The sequence below is a fragment of the Periophthalmus magnuspinnatus genome, chromosome 16, assembly GCF_009829125.3.
Source record: "Periophthalmus magnuspinnatus isolate fPerMag1 chromosome 16, fPerMag1.2.pri, whole genome shotgun sequence".
NCBI classification, from domain to species: domain Eukaryota; kingdom Metazoa; phylum Chordata; class Actinopteri; order Gobiiformes; family Gobiidae; genus Periophthalmus; species Periophthalmus magnuspinnatus.
In genome coordinates, this window is record NC_047141.1 from 27937886 (window position 1) to 27959724 (window position 21839).

At 39.0% G+C, this 21839-nt stretch overlaps 1 protein-coding gene across 1 annotated transcript in view; it reads right to left on the reverse strand.

The window, feature by feature from the left end:
• Positions 1 to 21839, reverse strand: part of itga10 (integrin, alpha 10) — a 55453-nt gene that overhangs the window by 14250 nt on the left and 19364 nt on the right. Inside the window, exons 7-11 of the mRNA XM_033981658.2 lie at positions 19923 to 20071; positions 12183 to 12333; positions 5000 to 5165; positions 2322 to 2395; positions 136 to 280 (exon numbers count right to left, since the gene is read on the reverse strand). Coding sequence (XP_033837549.1) covers positions 136 to 280; positions 2322 to 2395; positions 5000 to 5165; positions 12183 to 12333; positions 19923 to 20071 — 685 coding nt within the window. The remainder of the gene's footprint in view (positions 1 to 135; positions 281 to 2321; positions 2396 to 4999; positions 5166 to 12182; positions 12334 to 19922; positions 20072 to 21839) is intronic.

The following is a 21839-nucleotide window of genomic DNA, read 5'->3' on the forward strand; positions in this document are numbered from 1 at the left end:
TGTAAAACTATGATAAATATTTCCCACAGGTACAATCCCACCAAACCAAGTCACACTTAGAAAAACATAAAAACTGCCATCTGCACTTTTGAGTCATTCTAAAAACAAGGCCAAACATGAGTAAGTGGTCGATACCCAGATAAGCAGCGTGGTTTTTGAGCTCCAGTGGAAACTCGCTCTCGAAGGCTTCTCTGGGGGGCATGATGCGTCCGTTTACCCCCTCCTTCAGCACCCCACCGTCCCAGTCATAGGCCCCCACCATCCCAAACAGAATACCGTCCTGTGAGGAGATACACAATATAAGAGCATGGAAGGAAGGGCTGGACTATAAAGGATATGAAGTATTTGTGAATTTGTCTTTTAAAATTGAGATTCAGTGGATTTTACAACAGTTTGAGGGGGTCTAAACTACATGGTTAACAGGTTTAATAGTAAAGTACAGTGGATACTTTTTACTTTTACTTCACTACATTTGAGAGCAGTATCTGTACTTTCTACTCCACTACATTTTTTAACTGGACTGAAAACTAAAAAGTACTTTTCATATGATTTGAGGGGTTATTTTTACCATGTTCATGGAAACATCCTGACTAAAGTTTTCGAGTTTAAGCTTCGGTTTTGAGCAAAATAAAAATAAACACACAAAATTCATTAGAAAAATTAAGAAATTGATTGTTACCGTAACCAAAATCTGTATATTTTTTAATCAATATCACTACATTTACACTTGTGCAAAATACTTTTACTTTTTACTCTTAAAGTACATTTTTCAACTGTGTACATCAATACTTTTACTTTATGTGATATTTTTACTTGAGTAACTTTTTGTCTCTGTACCTTTGAATCAAAATTGACTAATAATAATAATTAATTTTATTTATAATGCACTTTATGTTTGAACGCAAATCTCAAAGTGCTACAGAAAAAGAACAACAGCAACAATAACAATAAAAATATCAATAGACGGATTAAAAGAGAGGGAGAGAGGGGAACGTTATGGCCAAAGAGTGAAATGAAGGTGACAGGGGGAGAGTAAAGATGTTGAGAGGTTTCAGTTTGAAAGGCTTCTGTTTTTGAGTGATTCAGCTGCTAAGTTCATGCCCCTTTCACCTCCAGAAGAAGCTGAGGCGGGTGACAGCGGCAGACGGGGACACGAGGGGGGTGACTTTGAGATAGAGCTGTGTGTTGTCAGCATTGGAGTGGAATTTTACTCCATGCCTGTTGACGACACACCCAAGGGGAAGCATGTAGAGGGTGAAGAGTGTTGGCCCGAGTACAGAACCCTGAGGGATCCCACAGTGGCAGTGTGGGGCTGGGATTTAGCACCTCCCAGAACCACATACTTGGTCCGTTCATTGAGAGAGAAGCGTAACCAGTGAAAGGGTGGAGGAGGATGTGATGGTGAGTGGTGTCAAAAGCAGAAGATAGTTTTTCATAAAGACTGTTAGATTTGAAACTATTGTGGAGCTGGATGGAAACAACTTTTTGTAAAATTGTGGAGATGAATGGCAGATTTGAAATAGGTCTGTAATTTGACCGAGGTACTGGGTCCAAGTTGGGTTTTTTTTTTTTTTTTTTTTTTTTTGGAAAGGGGTTTGATTAGAGTAGTTTTAAGAAAGGAGGAAACATGGGCTGAGAAAAGTAGTAACGGGGTCAAGGGAGCATGTGGATGGATTAGATCTGCAGATGATACTCTTGACCTCCTGTTGTATCGTGTGGGAGAAGTGAGAAAGGTTGTGTGTGGTGAAACTGTGTGTAGATGAGAGAGATGAGCGAATATTGTCCGTTTTGGAAGTGAAAAAGTCACTACTTCCTCCACCAATGATAATGATAAACTGATATATGGGGTGAATATTTTTAGTGTATTGGCTATTGGCCCCAAACCTCCTGTATAAGATGATCCAACAACACTTATCTGGATGTCTAAAATGTAAAGACAGTATTTGGAATTATAGCATATTGATTTATAGATTTCAAAAGATCTCATTTGGGAACATTACTACATACTACCACACCCTGCTTCAAAATATTGGCAGTTGGAGTATATTGGCCTTTGAGATTTTTAAAAATATTTCTAATGGAGAGGAGATATTTTATTCTTTACTGACAACTTTACTCACATAACTGCAGCTCTTATCGAGACCATTCAAATACACATTTTTGGATTTGAAATTACTGTGACAGAAAGTGATAACCCTGAAAAAATGAAATCTAGGTAACTTGTGCAAACTCCGGCATATCACATGTTGTAACTGTTGACGCACTGATCGATGCACAAATTCTAATTAAAATAAATAAATACACAGTGCAGTAGTACTTACATCCAGAGTGTGTGTGGAAAAGCCAATCTGAGACATCTCCATGTGAAAGGAGCTCTGGTTGTAACCCAGCGTACCTGAAAAAACAGAGAAGATCAGCGTCAACACAAGGCCATCACCCAGCTACCCATGATACCTTGCTTCATATTTGATGTATTCTGTATGTATATAAAATGTAAAGAGTAGTCAAAATAAAGAAAAAAGTGTGTCCAAATGTTCGATTAGTAGTGTCTGTATTCCTCAAAGTCTGGATTCTGTTTCAAACCAAAGATGGAAAAAATCAACTAGTGCATTCTAGAGAAAATATATTTCAGCCATGTTCAATCTTCTTCCACTTTTCCTTGTTTATAACGGGAGAGACTGGATCGTGTCCCAGCAACCCAGTGCCTCAAGCAGGGTACATTTTCGCTGGGTCCTTATTTCTCAAACTGTGGTATGTTTCATTATTGGGTTGATTTAGCCTCATTTTAGGCCATGTTTAGGATCAGTATAAGCCTGGTAAAATCCGGGTTTAGACCTGGTGGCTCTTGGAAAGCTAAATAACATTTTAAGTGGTTGAGTTAAAACCATAGACTGTATAAAGACATGGACTAAAGGAGTGTGACGCCACCCATAGAGTTCGGCTCCAGTCAAATGAAGCTCATCCAGGCTCGCGGTTATAGGGGAAAATTTGGAAGTGAGTTCTATACTTGGACTTCTGACTGTGAGTATCATAGCAACCAAAGAGCCAATCCGGAGAGAAGCTGTTGAAAGGTAACGCCCCTTCTCTTCGCTTAGCAACGCTGTCAATCAAACCTGTTGCTAACGCTAGTGGGGGCAACCCGACACAATAGTTGAATAAAAATACCAGGATCGTGTAGAGCGGGTCAGTACGAACATTTTAAGACCAAAATGATGAGCCTGATGAGCATATATAGAGAGAGGGGCCACAGTTTTCTAATATAAAGTGAATTGAGTCGATGGAGCCAGAAGCACAGCCCAGGCTTATTACGTAGCGGGTAGCAGGTTAGTTATGTCCATTTATATATACAGTCTATGCTCTGCACTGGCAAAACTCAAAACGATTAGGAACTCAAACAAAAACTATGTACCTGACATTAAAAAAAATTATTCGTTTGAACTTTAAGCCCTGCCAACTTAGTCCTTTCTGCCACTGTGAAACTGCAGCATGACACAAACCTGCTGTCTGGGGATAGTGGATAGTGTCCTGCAGTTGTTTAATTGTCATTCTCCAGGCTATGCTGATTATTAGCTTTTTTTTGTCACTCTTCAGATGCACCGTGGCAGAGAATCAAGTTTCTGAGATGGTTTCAGGCAGTAGTTTCCCCATGATTCTTTGTAATGCTGTGCCTGATTAGTTGGTAAAAGGTGACCATGTAGCTTTTGTATTACCTGAGAAAATGCTATGTAAAATTTAGAGATTATATTTTATAGTCTCGTTTTGTTTGTTTTTTTTCTTATTTAGCAGATTTTACTATACAATGCATTATGTAAAGAGCATTTGTCTTAACTAAATCAAATAGGCTCGGTGCACAGCTGCATGCTCTCTGTCATTATTATTAAAATGGGAAAACATAAAATAAACAACCTCTTAAAATTCGAATTAATTCAAATTAATCATTTTAAATGCAGAATACAGTTTTAATATTTATTATGCCTTAAAATCAGCATTAACATTGAGACATAAACATCTCTTTTTCTAAACACAGAAGTCTCCTCCGCTGAAGTGTTCATTTTATTTGTGTAGTTTTTAACATGTCATCTGTAACATCCACTGTCCACTGCCTCATCTTTAAATATTTATTAATTTTAGCAGGACTTGGCAAAAACCTCAGAGATAAAATTCAACAGGAAGTACTGACGCTAACAGTGAACAGTGAACAGTGGGGCTCTGTTTTGCACAGAGCCAATTAAAATGAGACACAGGCCGTTTAAAAAGCAAATTAAACTGTCCAGTCACACTAACACACTCCATGTTTTTGCCTTTCTGCTGTGGTCCGTATAAACCATTTTAATCCTAAAAACAGAGAAATTGGTTGACTGTGACGATTAGACAATTGACCATTTAATTGACTTGGCGACTGCAGTCCTAGTATAACCATCAAAACACAGAAACCAGTCACTCTACGTCATAAACCAGAATCTCTAAATACATTCAGCAACAGAAGGAGAAGCCGCAGGGACATGGTGTCAACTCCACCCAGAGATTCTAAAACGTTTGGCCCACAAAGCTGCACATTTACGGGAATAGTTTCCATTTAAAGTAAAACCAAAATTCAATTCAACTACTTAAATGATTTTCCTTTTCACAATTTTCAGTATTATTCTAGTGCCGCTATTGCTTGGGATCCAGAATATACACGTCTCCAGTACTTTACGAAGAGTCTGGTCACAGCTGAATCTCACCGGGCGTGATTGACAGGTGCATTAGCCAATCAGGGACAGAGACGGTCCATGCTCATCAAAACAAATATGGCTCCTTACATGGCGAAAGGAGAAGGAAAAACTATCACAGGGAACTTAAAACCATAGCAGTAAAGCACTAAACACACCTGGAATCATATTTTTTCCACAAAATATATAGAGCGCATATAGTTTTGACACTAGTATGAGTATTGATTAGCATTTTGGCTAGTCTCCATTGGTTCAAATATAAACATTTCTTTTGCCTCTTCCAGTACCTTCCAGTGTAAAGATGCGGTCTCCCAGTGCGTCCACGATGTCATTGAGAGCGGCTTCATCTGTCACATTGAAAAAGTATTTATCGTCTGGATCACTGGCGATGTATTTGATCTCACTGATGAAGGTCTCGGGGTCCTGCTGCCGACGGATGTAATGTCCCAGAACCTAAAAGACAAACAGACGGTAAGGGCTAAACTAACTGGATTTAGGACTTCTTTGCTGTGCTACATCATCAGCATCAACTAGAACAATTCCTAGAACAATAGAAAGCTAGTATGTATCTGTTTATTTATTTTACTTCTTTGTGCAGGGAGTGTCTAACATTCAAGTGCACCATCTCACAACCCACCAGGCATAAAAATCTTGTAGTAAATAGAATCTGGTTTTGTTTTAATTGTTATGTGCATGTATGTTTTTGATACATTTTTAACACTTGCATCATGTCATAATGGTAACCAGTCTTATCCTTATTACAATCTACTGAAATTATTATGATATTTTGTAGATTTCACTCTCTGCTTGTGGATATCCAAAGTGGGCCTTCAGCTTTCAATTGTTCTAAGAGAGCAAAAACAGGATAACAGAGAATCCAAACCAAGAAGGAAAGGTGTAATCATTCCTTAAACAGCTGGTGTGTCCGAAGAGCTTCAGAGGATTTTCAGGCAGCATTAAATCCTGGTTTATTTCACTTTAAGACAGAAACTGGTTCACCCAAAGGACAAAACCCTGAGCCACAAGCAAGGCAATGTGGTTTACTCCATTCAGTGTAGTGAAGACTGCAGTGAGCGTTATATCGGAGAAACTAACAAGTCACTTCATAAGAGAATGAACCACTACTGTCATAAGAGCGGCTCGAGACCCCAGTCTGCTTTGCATCTCCATCTCTAAGAAACTAACCACTCCTTTCAAGATAGTGGCGTACAGATCTTAGCCAAAGAAATGGTTTGAGAGGAGAGTTAAACAAGATATTTTTGTTGAAAGACGATCCATCTTTGAACAGGAATGGGGGCCTGAGACATCATTTATCAACTGTGCCCTCAGACCTAAGTCAAAACAAGGAAAACTACATGATTACGCAAACGATTATGCAAAATATGACTCAGGCACAGTTCACACTTACTGTAGCTCAATAGTCTTAGCCAACAAACAGACAGTGTAAACAAAAAGCTGTGTTAGTTTCAGTGTAGTTAGCTCCTCCATTCAGACAGATATAAGGCAGTGTCCAGCAGTAATCTGACCACAACTGAAGAAGTGGCTTGGGCAGGGAAACGTCTTCACTCCAAACACTTTTTGTCCACCTGACAGAATTGAATTTTTCCTTTTTTTTCTTTTGCGAGATAATTGTCAATGAAACCTAACCAAAACATAACCAGAAGAGCTGTACAATAGGGCAGAAAGATTAACCAAATCAAAATCATAATTTGAATAGACACAATTAGCAAATCACAAAGGCAGGAGTTTTTTTAGTACCATAATTTCCTCCACCAACAACAAAATCTCCTGCCTATCCCTATAGTTTAGATCTGCACAAACATGTTCCCAAACGTGATTCTCGTCCGTTCATTTTTCAGTCTTTTTGTTAATTTATCTGGATGTGATTATGAAAATGTGAACTTTGACCAGAATCCAACTATTAAAACATAAATTATTCAATTGCAACGCTTGTCAGAAAAATCACAATCCGATACTTTCCCCAAATGGTTCAACCCTATTATAATCCGTATAATGTGGTATTTTTGTATGTTTCTGCATTCACACATTAACCTCAGTCACAGTATCTCATGTCAGAAAGAGACTGAACATTTCTGGTACATTTTACATTCAATTTACCATAGAACATAAAATGAAACATGAAAACCACTTGGGATTTGACAATGAGGATTACAGGATCAGGGAGAAGTTGTTGACAGAGCTGATCCAGAATACTTGGAGGATCAGGATTGGCCGATAGCTTAACGCCTGCAGTTACATGAGAGAATTCCATAAGAGAAGGAAAAACAGTCGGATCCCCCTCTGTGTGAAGGAAATCCTCTGTTTTCAAAGAGTAAGGTCTGGACTGGAGAGAATCTGAATTTGTATCTACAGATCTAATACAGAGGGGGCTGGGACATAGCTCTATGCCACTGTTTCTCAAGCTGTGGGACATGTACTCCTGGTGGTCATGTTGATACAAAAATGTCATACTCGATTTTGATACTAAGGAATAGACTCGATGTTCAACACTGATTCTAAACCACAATCATAATAAAAACAGACAGTTTCATTGTGTCCGTCTGAGATCAGTGTGCAGATGTTTTTTGCTGCTCGGACACGCCCTCTCACTATCTCTCGCTCTCTCACCATTATTCCTTTCTCTCTATATCCCTTCCTCCTTTCTTTCTTTTCCGCTACCTCATCTGTCTCCAGCTCCCTAACTCTCGTCTCTCTTTCTTTATCTCTATCTTTTCCTTTTGTTCTTTCTTGGTCTCCCTTTTTCTCATCCTCTCCCCCTCCACTCCTGCCTCCCTCATTCTCTCTCTGTCTTCCTCTCTCTTTTCATCTCCCTTTCTGTTTATTTCTCTCCTTCTCCTTTCCCCTCTTCCTCTCTCTCTCTCTCTCCCTCTCTCTCCCTTTCTTCCTCCCTCTCTCCCCCCCCCCTCTCTCTATCTCTTCAGTGCATTTGTCTGAGATCAGTGTGCAGATGTTTTTGCTGCTCGGACACCTCTCACTTTCTCTAGTTCTCTCACCTTTATTCCTGTCTCTCTCTATATCCCTCCTTTCTTTCTTTTCCTCTACCTCATCTATCTCTCTCTCCCTACCTCTCTTCTCTCTTTTTTCCTTTCTATCTTTTCCTCCTGTTCTTTCTTCGTCTGCCTTCTTCTCGTCCTCTCTCCCTCCACCCCCACCTCCCTCATTCTCTCTCTTTCATCCTCTCTCTTTTCATCTCCCTTTCTGTCTATTTCTCTCCTTCTCCTTTCTCCTCTCCATCTCTCTCTCCCTTTCTCTCTCTCTCTGTCCTCAATGTCCCTCTCTCCGTTTCTCTCTTTCCCTCTCTCTCACACAGAAGGTTTCAGTGCATTCGTTTATGATCAGTGTGCGGATGTTTTTATCTGCTCGGACACCCCTCTCTCAACTTCTCTCCCTCTCTTGCCTCTATTCCTCTCTCTATCCATTCCTCCCCTCTTTCTTTCTCCCCTACTCTCTTTCCCTCCTACGGTCTCTTGCTCTCTTCTCTCCCCCCAACCCCTCTCTCTCTCCCTCCCTCTCTAATTCTATTTCTCTCTATCTATTTCCCCAATGTCCCTCCCTCCTTCCCCCTCTCTCTCCCTCTTTCTCTCCCTCTCTGGATTCAGTGGATTCATCTGTGGTCAGTGTGCAGATGTTTTTAGCTGCTCGGACACCCCCCTCTCAATTTCGCTTGCTTTCTTCTCTCCCTCTCTCACCTCTATTCCTCTCTCTATCCCTTCTTTCTCGCCTACTCTTTTTCCCTCCTACTGTATCTTGCGCTCTTCTCTCCCTTCTTTTCTAACTCCAACCCCTCTCTTGTTCTATTTCTATTTCTCCAGTGTCTCTCTCTCTCTACTTCTCTCTCTCTCCCTCTTTCTCTCTCTCCTTCTCTCTCTCTCTCTCTCTCTCTCACACACACACACACACACACACAGTTTAACTTCATCTGAGATCAGTGTATCTTTTCCTCCTGTTATTTTTGGGTCTCCCTCTTTCTCTCCCTTCTCTACCAACCCTCCCTTCTTTCCCTCATTCTTGCCCTCTTTCATCTTCTCTCTTTTCATCTCCCTCTCTCTTCTTCTCCTTTCCCCTCTTCTTCTCTCTTTCTCTTTCTCTCTCTCTTTCTCTCTGTCCTCAATGCCCCCCTTTCTCTCTCTCTCTCTCTCTCTCTCTCTCTCTCACACACACACACACACACACAGTTTCAGTGCACTCGTCTACGATCAGTGTGCAGACTCTCTCAATTTCTCTCGCTCTCTTCTCTCCCTCTCTCACCTCTATTCCTCCCTCTATCCCTTCCTCCCCTTTCCCTCCTACTGTATCTTGCGCTCTTCTCTCCTTTCTTCTCTCCCTCCAAACCTTCCCTCATTCTCTCTCTCTCTCACTCTTTATCTCTCTCACTCTCTTTATCTGTCGCTCTCTCTTTATCTCTCTCTCTCTCACTCTCTTTATCTCTCTCACTCTCTTTCTCTCTCTCTCTCTCTTTCTCTCTCTCGCTCTCTTTTGCACAAGTTCATCTGAGATCAGTTTATCTTTTCCTCCTGTTAGTTCTAGTCCTCCCTTCTTCTCTCCCTCTACCCCCTCTCCCCTCTTTCCCTCATCCTCTCCCTCTTTCATCTTCTCTCTTTTCATCTCCCTCTCGTTCCCCCTCTTCCCCTCTCTCCCTTTCTCTCTCTTTCCCTCTCTCCTGATCCATTTGCTCCACAGAACAGTAGTAACTTGTCATCACTGTGCCTTTTCCTGCAGAATAATTCCCTGTGTTATTGTTGTATTTGGCTGCATCGTCTAAAAGCAGCAGAGCAGAAGCTGAACTGAAAACACGACTGGAGAGACGCTGGAGATAAATCTGTTTTGAGTTAGTTTTTTTTTTTTTACATTTGGTTTTTCTTAAAATGTGTGACAGCTTTGAGCGGCTGGTCACGGTTTCAGATGTTGGACAATTAGGATTTATACTCGCCTCACTCTCTTCAAACATGAGCATAAATCAACTGTGATGGCACTTGACAAATACAAAGTGGTAAAGTACTGTACGAAAGTAGAATTCTTAGGTATTTGTACTTTTTACTTTTGCTTCACTACATTTGAGAGCAGGTATGAATTAAATTAAATTGAGGGGTATTGCTAATGTTGACTGAAATATGTATCTTTTTAATCAATATCATTACATTTAATACTACTTTATCAAAATCTGAGAAAAACGCAAATCTGTCAACTAAAACAAAGACAATAATAGCGATAGCCCGTATGCTAATAGGCGTGAGAGCACCTATTAAGGGCCTGAATGATTACACTGAATATGACACTGGAAAACTTCACATTTAGAGTAGCTCATTAGACCTAAAGTACAAAAAGAAACTGCAAACAACAGGTTTCAGTGTAGTTAGTTCCTCCATCTAGACAAATATAAGGCAATGTCCACCAGCAAACTGAACAGAACTCAAGAACTTTTTGTCCATTTAACAGATTAGAATTTTTCTTTTACACTAGAAACTAGAGTAAAAGAAATGCACAATGTGCCAAAATTTAAAAAACTGAGATATATTCACATGCTCAGTATTTATTGAAAAATTGATACAGATGTCCAGATTTAATGCACAATTGATGAACTCACGGGCCAAATATAATTAAATCGTGGGCCAGATTTGGTCCCCGGGCCTGAGTTTGACATGTATGCTCTAGATCAGGGATGTCAAACACATTTTTACTGAGGGCCACATCAGCAAAATGTCTGCTCTCAAAGGGCCAGATGTAAAATAAATCTAACAAGTTTTTTTTTTACTTATTAATTAACTGTTTCTGTATTTTTTACTTATTCAAGTTACAAATATTGCATATACATTTGCCTGGCTGTGTAACTGTGTATCTCTGGATAAATTGAGATTTTAAAACCATCATACCTTTTAATTTATCCTGTCGAGAGCCACTTAAAATGATGTGGAGGGCCACATTTGGCCCGCGGGCTTCGAGTTTGACATATATCTAGATCATACCTGGATGACTGAATGATTACACAAAAAAATGTTGTTTTTTTTTTGCTTTTTACTCTAAAATTTCTCAATATTTTCTAAATGGGTACTTAAATACTTTCACTTAAGTAGATTTTTCACGTTTACTTTTCCTTGAGTAACTTTTTACCTCTGTATCTGTATCATACCCCCACCTCTCCCCCACCATATTTATGCAATTTCCAGTGCAAGAAAGTGGGGAAAATAAAGAGCAATTTTCTTCCAAACTAATTTATTTGAACTTCAAAATTTCATTCATTGAGTTAATCGATTTTTGCTCAGCCCTACCATGATTATTTTGACGTCCAGACCTGCTTGTACCATATACCTGGGTATAAGTACTGGGACAGATTTAGCTCATGGGTAAAAATCAGGAGGAGCAGCTTTAGAGTGCACCTTAATCTAACCATAACTGATGTTGTTACAAATGAAAATCTCCCAACTTTCTATCTAGTTTCATTATTGCAATGTCAAGCCCTAGTTTCATATGTTTACTTCCAGTCCACTTGCTTCTTTTCATCCCAAGACTCCCACAGTAAAACAGAGGGTTTGGGCTCATGTTTTTGTTCTTGACGACCTATTTTAGATTCAGTGGGACATTTTTGCAATTATGGGGGGTTGTTTAAGGGGTGTGGTAGTAGTTCTGTGTGGTCAACATGGGGAGGTTTAAATGTATGAGAAATAAAACCTGTGCCAAATACTACAGCGAATATGAAAGATCTATTTTAGCTACTGCGACGTCAGTTCCTTTATTATTACCCTTATTTTTTTTTACCAGGCAGAAAAATAAAGAACGTTCAGCACAGTTCCTCTTGATTTGAGGCTCATTTATATGTTGGGTATGGATCATTTGACATATTGTGCTTGTGTCTGCTATACATCTATAATCTATGACACCTGTGGATCATTATGTTATAGTTTGCACATTTTAAATCACAATATTAATCTAAAATTACTTCATAAAAGAAACATGTCCACTGACTTCCGCATTAAAAAATTGCGGTGCCCAATTGGAGCTGACGTCGCTGTAAACGTGATCGCAACAAAGAGCCGTGCAGGTTGATCAGTTAAATGAAAATAAACGGTTAAAGATTGCTCAAATATGCACAAATACAAGTTTAAGAGGGGAAGTGAGAAGGAAACAACTACAACATGGTTAAAAGTTCTGAAAAGTCCATTTTGCAGTATAGGTCTGTTCTGTTTTAAGGCATTTCTAACTAGTTTTCCCCCAGATTATAAAATTAAGCATAAAATAAATTTAAAATAAGGCAAAATTCATACTCCTTCTATACAAAAAAAGTAAAAAACAAACAAAAAAACCCCCCAAAACATATAGTTTAAAAATCTGGGGAAAAACTAGCCAATAACAAGCCAAATAATACATAATAGAAATTTAAACAAAACGAATAAAGCTAACAGAGGTATTAATTTTGCTGTTTGAAGTAAATATAGAGGTGATGTCCACACTCACAGCGATGGCGTATCTGGTGATGTTTCGGCTGTTGCACTCCTCCAGAGCCTCGGGCAGCTCCTCGCCGTCGTGAGACTCTCCATCGGTCACGACGATCATGACTTTAGTGGCTCCTTCTCTGGCCCCTCGCTCTGTGCTGAACGCCTCTGTACTACAAGGACAAGGACAAAGATATTTTAATACGAACATAAAACTGTAGTGAGGATCATGGCATTTACAGATAACAGTTACAGTACTCCATTTTGTTAAGTAAAAGTACAGATACAGAGGTTAAAAGTTACTCAAGTAAAAGTATCACATGAAAAAATCTACCTGTTTAAAAACGTAAAAAGTAAAAGTATTTCACATAAGTATTGTTAATTTGTGTTTAAAAAGTGTTAAATGGAGTGATATCGATTAAATAATTACACATATTTTGATCAGTAGTAACAAAATGATTCAATTTTTTTTCATTTTTCTTATGAATTTTGTGTATTTATTTTAGTTTTCTCAAAGACGAAGCTTGAACTCGAAAAGTTTATTCAGGATGTTGCCACGAACATGATAAAAAACCCTTAAATCATATCAAAAGTACTTTTTACTTTCCAGTCCAGTTAAAAAATGTAGTGGAGTAGAAAGTACAGATACTGCTCTCCAATGTAGTGAAGTGAAAGTAAAAAGTATCCACAGTCAAATGTACTTAAGTAAACGACAGATACCTAAAAATTCAACTTAAGTACGGTGACAGCTTTACTACTTTTACTTTGTGACCTTCCTCCACTGTACAGATGTCAAAATGAAATCACAAACATACTGAATTAATACTTTTATAAATATAATATGAGGCTACATGATCTAAACCTGTAAAATAAATCACTTATTAGGTTTTTAAGAGAAATCACGCTAATTTTTTTTTTTTTTTAAGTAGAATTTCGTAACATTTCAAGTGAACGATCTGCCACTTGATTGTCTCCGTGGAGATGTTATCGCTTTGCCAAGAATTTCTCATAGTGTGGCATTAAACCTATCTACATGGAGACAAGCAGGTCAGCTCTACGAAGAGGCGACCCTGCTCACATAAGAATACATGTTTTTGAAGGTATTTCCTTTGCATTAGAAACACATGTAATTAAATCAATGAGGGATAGATGCGTTTAACACCATAATTTGGAACATTCAGGACTGCACAATAACATTTTTTTATGTAACATCTTTTATTTGAACAGGGACAGTCCACAACATTACATTGACCTTTAAAAAAAACAAAACAGGAAAGATGTACGGTGCAGGGTTATAGGTAATAGTACTAATTTCCACGTGTCATCTCTGGACAGACTGATGTTTAAGTAAAAGTAACAGTTTGGAGTAGATGTTTATTTATTTATTTATTTAACCTTTATTTAACCAAGAAAAAGACTCATTGTGATTAAAAATCTCTTTTCCAAGAGCGTCCTGGCCAAGAGGCCACAGTTTTAGGTACAAAAAACATAAACATACACACACAATTTAAAAACACAAATCGGTCAAAATGCTTCAACAGGTTAAATTAAAACAGTTACACACTAATGATTCTACATCCCTATTATTTAAGATATGTTTAAAAGAATCTAAGGAGACCAGCTCTTTTATTTCAAGTCATTTTCTAACAGGTTCCAGGCCCAAGGAGCAGAAAACTGAAAAGCCTTTTTCCCAAACTCAGACCTAACCCTGGGAACAGACAATAAAAACAGATCCTGTGAGCGAAGGCCGTAGGCACCAGAATCTCTCTGAACTATGTGCCTTTGCAAGTACTAAGGAAGCTGACCAAGAATACATTTGTATATAAGTAGGTACAAGATGTATGAAAGAACTGTAAACATATTGTACATACATCTAGTACAACACATCTCACCCCTCAAATACAACATTTCTAAAAAACATTCAGTTCATACACACAATCAATCAATCAATCACAATCAATTTCAGATATACAAATACTGTTTCTTTCATATAATGGGTGCAAACTTGCCTTGATTTTAGCCATTTCTTTGTCACATGTGCAAACTTTTGAAAACCTGTGCATGTTATTATCTCATAGTGTACCTTTAAATCAGAGACTTGTAGTGTGTGACTAATTATATTATGGATTTTTCTATTATAAGACAATCTCATGTTTATTTCCACAGTCACGCCAATCTCCACGCGGCTTGCAGTTTGAGTAAACATGTCAATTATAACTTTATTTACACTTGACACCACATCAGAGACCATAACTCACACTGGACTTCCCACCAAAGGAGCTGTAAGTTTTTAAACCATCCAACAACACGTTAGTCACACATTAGCGGCCAGTTGCCTCCGATCGGTCACACTACTTCCACAGTGTGTCATGCTGTATATTCACCGCATCTGTGCATTCCCATCCTCCAGAAACATGCGCTTAAATGCCCGGGACAGCAGAGCGGGCCACACCCTATCCCACCCGATCCTGTGCCCAAAACCTGTTCTCTGTGTGGACCTGCTCGGAGCATTCAATAGGGTTGGTAAGCCTCAAAACCCCACTCACACACACACACTCACACACACTCACACACACACAGTTACAGCAGGGCCAGTCATTGCTTGTGAACTCAGTCATTTTCAGGCGTAACTCCAGCCTTTGCCTAAATATAACACTGTGGTGAGCCGCAAGAAACTCAGAGTTAAAAACAACCGTTTCCCCTCGGCCTATGCAGTCTGCAAATTACATAGGGTGCGAGGAAGGAGAGGCAAGAAGAGGAGAAATTGACAGAAAGGAGTGAGTGAACGTACAAAGAAAAGAATATAGAAAAGTGCTGCGGATTGGCCAAGGCGTTTGGTCACAACACATACGGGATAGGTTATAGTGTTGTCAAGATACTGCAATTTCAAACTTGATTTCCACACTAAGGAATGGACTCTATGCTCAGTACTGATTCAGATACCACCATGGCAATAAAAACGCTCCTTATTTAGACGATAGGATGTGATTTTTAACATTAAATCATACTACTTTCTTTTATTTTAGCATGTGGTCTTATATCTGTGTAATCCCTCAGTCGTGGGGTGTATATGTGTATACTAGTCTATGTGGTTTTATACTTGTTCTGATACAGCTCAACATCATTCTAAAGCTTCAGGAAAGGTTAATTTCTGTCCTGTGAATGTGACTTTTTTAGTATCAATACCTGCTCAAATTTAGTATCGATTAGTATCTAGTTTCTATTTCGATTTTTGTTTTTGACAACCCTAATGGGCTGTAGATTCCCGCTTCAGACAGTTTACTAAATGTCTCTGCTCACTCTTGATTCTCATTTTATGCTGATAAAGTTTTTATGCATCAATAAAAAACATTAAGATAAACAAATAAAGAAGAAATGTCAATAAAAAAAGTCATAAAAAATAACTTTATCCTTGTAACTAGCCGTCTGCATCTAAGTATAAAACATATTATCGAAAAAAAAAAAGGAGAAGTGGACTAAGGCAAAGTGACATCACCCACAGCGTTTGACTCTGGTCAAATAAAGCTCGTTGAGGCTCACAGTTATAGGGGTGAATTTGGAGCCGTATTTGGAACGAGTGTCAATAGCAAACAAAGAGCCAATCTGGAGCAAGGCAGTGGGAGCGACTTGAGGGAAAAAACATGCTGATTTGTCTGTTATTAATGTTCATATCTTGATCTATGGACGCAATAGCAAAATAAAAACACCAGGATCATGTAGAGCAGGTTAATACGAACATTTTAAGACCAAGATGACGAGTCTGACAGCAGCAGTTACAAAGCGAGGAGCCAAAGTTTTTCAATAGGAAGTGAATTGGAGCCAGAGTCGATGGAGCCAGAAGCTAGCAGATTAGCTATTTCCATTTATATATAGAGTCTATGCTGTAAATACTTGGTTTACAAGAGCTAGGAAATAGATTTAAATACCTACTTCAAAGAGACATCTACTAGTTACCACAAAACAAGAACCGAATGTGTGGAAATAAGTTAAAAGAAGCTTGATCTCCACTTAAATTGCAGTTAAAAACAAAACAAAATGCTGAACTGCTTGAAAATCGCTAGCATTAATATCATTTTTGGATAGTTTCAAAGTAAACAGAGAAATATATGCTATGTTCAAGTGTCCAAAAAGATCCTTCAACAATTTATGGTCCAACAGAGACAATAAAGAACTGAAGCATTTGAAAAACAATTGTACAAGTCAGTCATAAAGGAGTAATTGTGGAAAGAGGGAAGCAGATAAAATGGTGTGTGAAAGAAGAAAAGGACAGATGAAAGACAAGAGAAAGTACGTGCGGCTAATTGGGAGGCCTGGCTAGAGTTACAAGGCCTTTTTATGGAGTCACACCATGTGGTAATGACACAGTGCGGTCAGGAGCTGCAGTAGTGAGTGCGTGTCCCTGGAGGGCATCAGACGGGCGCGGCAGGCCAAAACAGCGGTTAATGCAAGTGGGAAGAGAACATAAAGTCATCCAAAGATAGATTTATTTATTTATTTATTTATTTTGATTTGTTCATTTCTGATAGCGGAAGGAATTTTTTGGGAAAAAAAAGTCAGTTTGCAGATCAACTTTGGTCAAGTTCAACAGACATTTTATACAGAATAATTTTATTTTATGGACTTAGTACATTTACAGTTATACACATCACAAAAGTGGGATCAAAGAAAGATTTAACTTGGGACTAAACATCTAGACCATGAACAGGACCAAACCAAATCAACCAGGACTGTTTTCAAGTCCAACGAATCTACATTTTATGCAGAAGAATGTTAATTTAATTTAATTTGATTTGATTTGATTTTTTAAATTTTATTTTCTTTTTTCTTTCATTATTATTATTATTATTATTATTATTATTATTATTATTATTATTATTATTATTATTATTATTATTATTATTATTATTATTATTATTATTATTAATTGTATTTTATTTATTTATTTATTTATTATTATTATTATATTTTTTTAAATTTATTTTATTTTTTGAGGTTATAAGGCTACGATACATTCACAGTTACACACACACACACCACTAAACTGGGACCAAAGTAGGACTTAAGTGTAGTCATGGCTTAGACTAAACATCTAGACCATGACTAAATCAGGACTAGAACATGACGAAACCAAACCTACACCAAACCAAAACTTACACCAAACCAGGACGTGGTCAAGTTTTTTCAAGTCCAACAAATCTACGTTTTATACAGAATAACTTGAATTTCTGTTTAGATTATGAGGTTGTAGAGATGCATTGCCACTTCCACAAATACACATCATGATCGGGACTAAACTGGGACTAAACTTGGACCAAGCAAGGACTAAACCAGGATGAAACCAGGTCTGCGTAAAGACTAAACTGCAATCAAGCCAAGACAAGTGTGAAAGCATCCTAAAGTTCAGTTATTTTAGTCCAACAAAGCTCTATTGAGTCAAAATAGGGGTCAAACTGGGACTAAGTTTGGACTAGATCACGACCAAATCAAGTCTAAACCAGGACTAAACCAGGACTAAACCAGGACTAAACCAGGACTAAACCAGGACTAAACCAGGACTAAACCAGGACTAAACAAGACCAAGCCAGGACTAAACCAGGACTAAACCAGGACTAAACAAGACCAAGCCAGGACCAAACAAGGACCAAACCAGGACCAAACCAGGACCAAACCAGGACCAAACCAGGACCAAACCAGGACCAAACCAGGACCAAACCAGGACCAAACCAGGACCAAACCAGGACCAAACCACGGCAAATATGAATGCAACCTCAAGTCCAAAAGTACAAATTTATACAGAATATTCAGTCTATACCAATGTTTTACAGAGTCACTTTTTCTGTATTTTTATGTTTCATCCAACTCTCGGCTCACAGCAGGAAGACCCAAGATTCGATTCCCGGTCCGGGTGGAGTCTGTGCAGCTGGGTGGGTTTCCTTTGGGTGCTCCAGTTTCCCCCCATCAACCTAAAACATGCACAGAAGTCTAATCCTCCAGCAAGGTACTCACTCACCACTGATCCTGAACCCGTTCGTCCCAGCGCATGGGTCAAATGCAGAGGACAAACTTTACTACAGGGACAATAAAACATACCATCCGTAACTTTGAGCTATAAAATGTTGTACTCATAAACCAGCATGTCTAATGTGATTTAGTGGCGCCCTTTGCTGTGTAGAGGATATAATAAGGCCGGGGTTAGTTGGGGTCGGGTTCAAAGGTCACGCATGCTGTGAAAAGCGATAACAGTGGTCAGGGGGTCACCGCATGAATGCAGTTTGAAGTAGTCAGCTCTTTTCGGAATAGAAATGTGGCGTTTGAGCGTGGCGTATACTTGGGTTGGGATACTTGAGGATGTACTGTACAGAGGAGTGGGTATTTTCACAGCTGTGGCAGGAGGACTTGGCTGACCCAGCGGCACCGGGCCATGCCACACCTGGAGCAGTGCAAACTCAGCAGCGCTACCCAAACCGATCTGTTTTTGTACGGCCCCGTCCCATCTGTGGGTTCTGCGAGGCCAGCTATCGACTGTACCACTGTACTTATGTCACGGTACTACCACAAAAATACTCGGAAAAGGCTTCACGATCAATACTTCTGTTTATAATATCTGATTTTTTCAATGTTGCACTGTGTAACTAAGCTGCGTAGCTCAATGCAGTGTTATTGCTTTGCCTGGGATGTTCCAAATTATGGCATTAAACCTGTCAATCTCCATGGAAACAAGCAGGTGACGTGGCCAGTCCAAGTTACGAGTCAAGCAGGCAGAAAAACGTTAAAAGCAGCCTAACAAGTACCCAAACTTATGGCAAGTATGCATGTTTTTCAAGGAAGATTTGAGCAATAAAACACATGTAACTGAATAAATGCAAGATACACAGGTTTAATGTCGTACTGTGGAACATTTCAGTCAAACCTAGAGCATGTCGGTAGAGAAAAGCAGGTAGGACACTCCCCACAGAATCTCCAAAGAGTAAAGCTCCTCTGTAATTCGAAAATGAGCAAATCAGTCAAATCGTTTTGTGAAAATCGAGACTTGCGAATGTTTGCTGTGACTGTGGCGAAATCCAAAAGCAGAGATTAGTTACTGTGGACACTTTGACAAAAATGTGGATTTCCTGTCACAGTGTTTTAAAACCACTTAAACCTTTTTTTTACACAGAATTTTCCGCTCAGAGCGTTTCAACCGCCCCTTTAACACCCTCCCTCGCCTTTAAATTCACCACTAAACAGGAACTATCCCATTACCTGAAGCATTTGTAACTTTACCGCACGCAGGACTGAGGCGAGTTCCAGGGCAGACTACACTGTTTAATAAAGCAGGAATTTTATTTTGAAAAGAACTGGATACTTTAAGGCAGAGCGCTTAACTTAATTCTGTAAAGACATTTGTATAGACTCACATTACCAGCCAAAAACTCAGGTCTTATTTAGTATTAAACGCGTAAAACAAAAAGACCAGTATTTTAAAAGGGATATTGTCGGGGTTATAGTTTAATGCAATGTACACATTCGATTCACATCATGAGGTCATTTACGGGTAATAGAACTCAATTCCCACAAGAAACATTACAATTTATTCCCTTTATGGTCTTTTCCTCGGGTTTTGGTCTAAACTAACAAAGGATACTATGAGAAAAATATAGAAAAAACATGTGGATAAAATATTACTGTTGTTCCAGTGTTGTCCAAATGCTACTAAATTAACTTGGTGGTCAGACAGTCATGAAGCTCATAATATTGGTGTAGTTTTTGATTGACAGCTCACCAGGCCATGTGGATGGCATATGCGGTCCGCGTCTCTCGTCCCTCCTGACGGCTGATGTTTTTGGCAGCCTCCACCACCTCCTGTGTAGTCTGGTAGTCCTTCAGTGACCACTCGTGAAGAGCCACCTCACCGTACTGCAGGATCCCCACCTGAAATTAAATGGATGCTTAGAAGTAAACTTTCTGTTGGAGGTCAAGTTTCCATGGTTCAAAGGTGGGTGATTTATAAACCATGATTACAGCTGCAGTTAACAGATTTAGCAGGTTTTAGTTTGATTTGTGCCAAAATGGCTACGGGACAGTGTTGAAGTCCACTATAATTTATCTTTTTTTTAAATAAACACAAGTTAGAGTAAGAGAGTAAGAGTAAGTAAGTAAGATCTAAGTAAGTTTAAAGAGGATAAGCTCCACTATAGAGCAACGTAGATTACTCAAAAATGCATCTGAATGTACATAAATCGCTCAAATTACAACTTTCAGCATATTAATAATGAGGGGAAACCATTATAACGCGACTAAAAGCTCTTGAACATTTATTTTGCGTATGAGTCTGCTTTAAAAGTGCACTATGTAAGTTTTTCTAGTGGAGGTTCTGCCCATAAACTGTCAATGAAACCTGTTGCTAACACTAGTAGGAGCATCCTCAGGTAAAGAAGGCACCTTATTTGTTTGTTATTAATGATTGACAGACAAAATAGTGGAATAAAAACACCAGGGTCATGTAGAGTGGGTTAATAACCACAGGCTACAGCAGTTACAGAGAGAGGGGTGACAGTTTTTCAATGTAATGTGAATTGAAGCCAAGTGGAAGAAATTTGTGTAGAAATTTGGGGTAATACTTATAAATCTGACATAAAACCAGGGACGTGCGGTCAGGGGAGGCAGGGGAGGCAGAGCCTCACCTGTCATCATGACAAGTAAAAAAAAAATAATAATTATAACATCAAATTTATATTAATATTTGTCCACTGATTTTTATGTACAACTCATTTCGAACATTTTTTATTGTCAAAATCGCCGAATTTCCCTATTACCTGTTTAAATACAGGGATGAAACGAGAGGTGCGGCAGCAACGAGTCAAGCCTCACCTCTGAATGCGCCATCCATTACAAACTGGGTTGATACATGCAATTGGCCCGTGCTGCTTGCCATATATCTGCATGTTTCCAATATAATGTTTGCAGATACGTTTATTTGACCTGATTTTCCACTCTGGCTAATGTCTTTATTAACCATTAAAGTTTAATGTTTGTTAGTGACATATTTGGTTTTGCTGATGGAAAATAAAACCGCGGTGAAAAGTCGCAGGGTGAGGCAGATAGTTCTCTGCCGCACTGAAGAGGGCGTACGTGAGCCAACGGGTACGTGTGCTGTTCTTCTACGCAGAGGCGCCAGGCCCAGGCGAGTCAAGTGCGATCCCTTTTATATTTTGCTAGCTACGCCGGACTGCCAAAATGGAAGAGGATTATATATCGAAGCTTAAAAATTTCTCAAAACTGGACTTTCAGTCAAAAGTGGACGTGATTAACACGGGTAGACCAACACCGGAGCTAAAAGGTTTGCTTCAAACTTCGGGACAGAAGATAACGCGTTCTTTTCAAACGGAGTGGTACACCCGAAAAGAGTGGCTGTGTGGCTGTCCTTCGAAAAAACGTCTTTACTGCTTCCCCTGCCTTCTGTTCTCAACTTGTGACAATGTCTGGACTAACACGGGATATTGTGACATGAAAGATTTACCACGAAGCCTCAGCAAACATGAGAGATCGACCACTCACATCCAAAGCCAAATTGCTTTAAAAACTTTTGGAAACTCAAGGATCGATTTGGCTTTAAACGAACAGCGGAGGCTCAACGTTAGCATCCACAATGCCAAGGTAAAGGAAAACCGGCAGATTTTATGTTGAAATTCTCAATTCT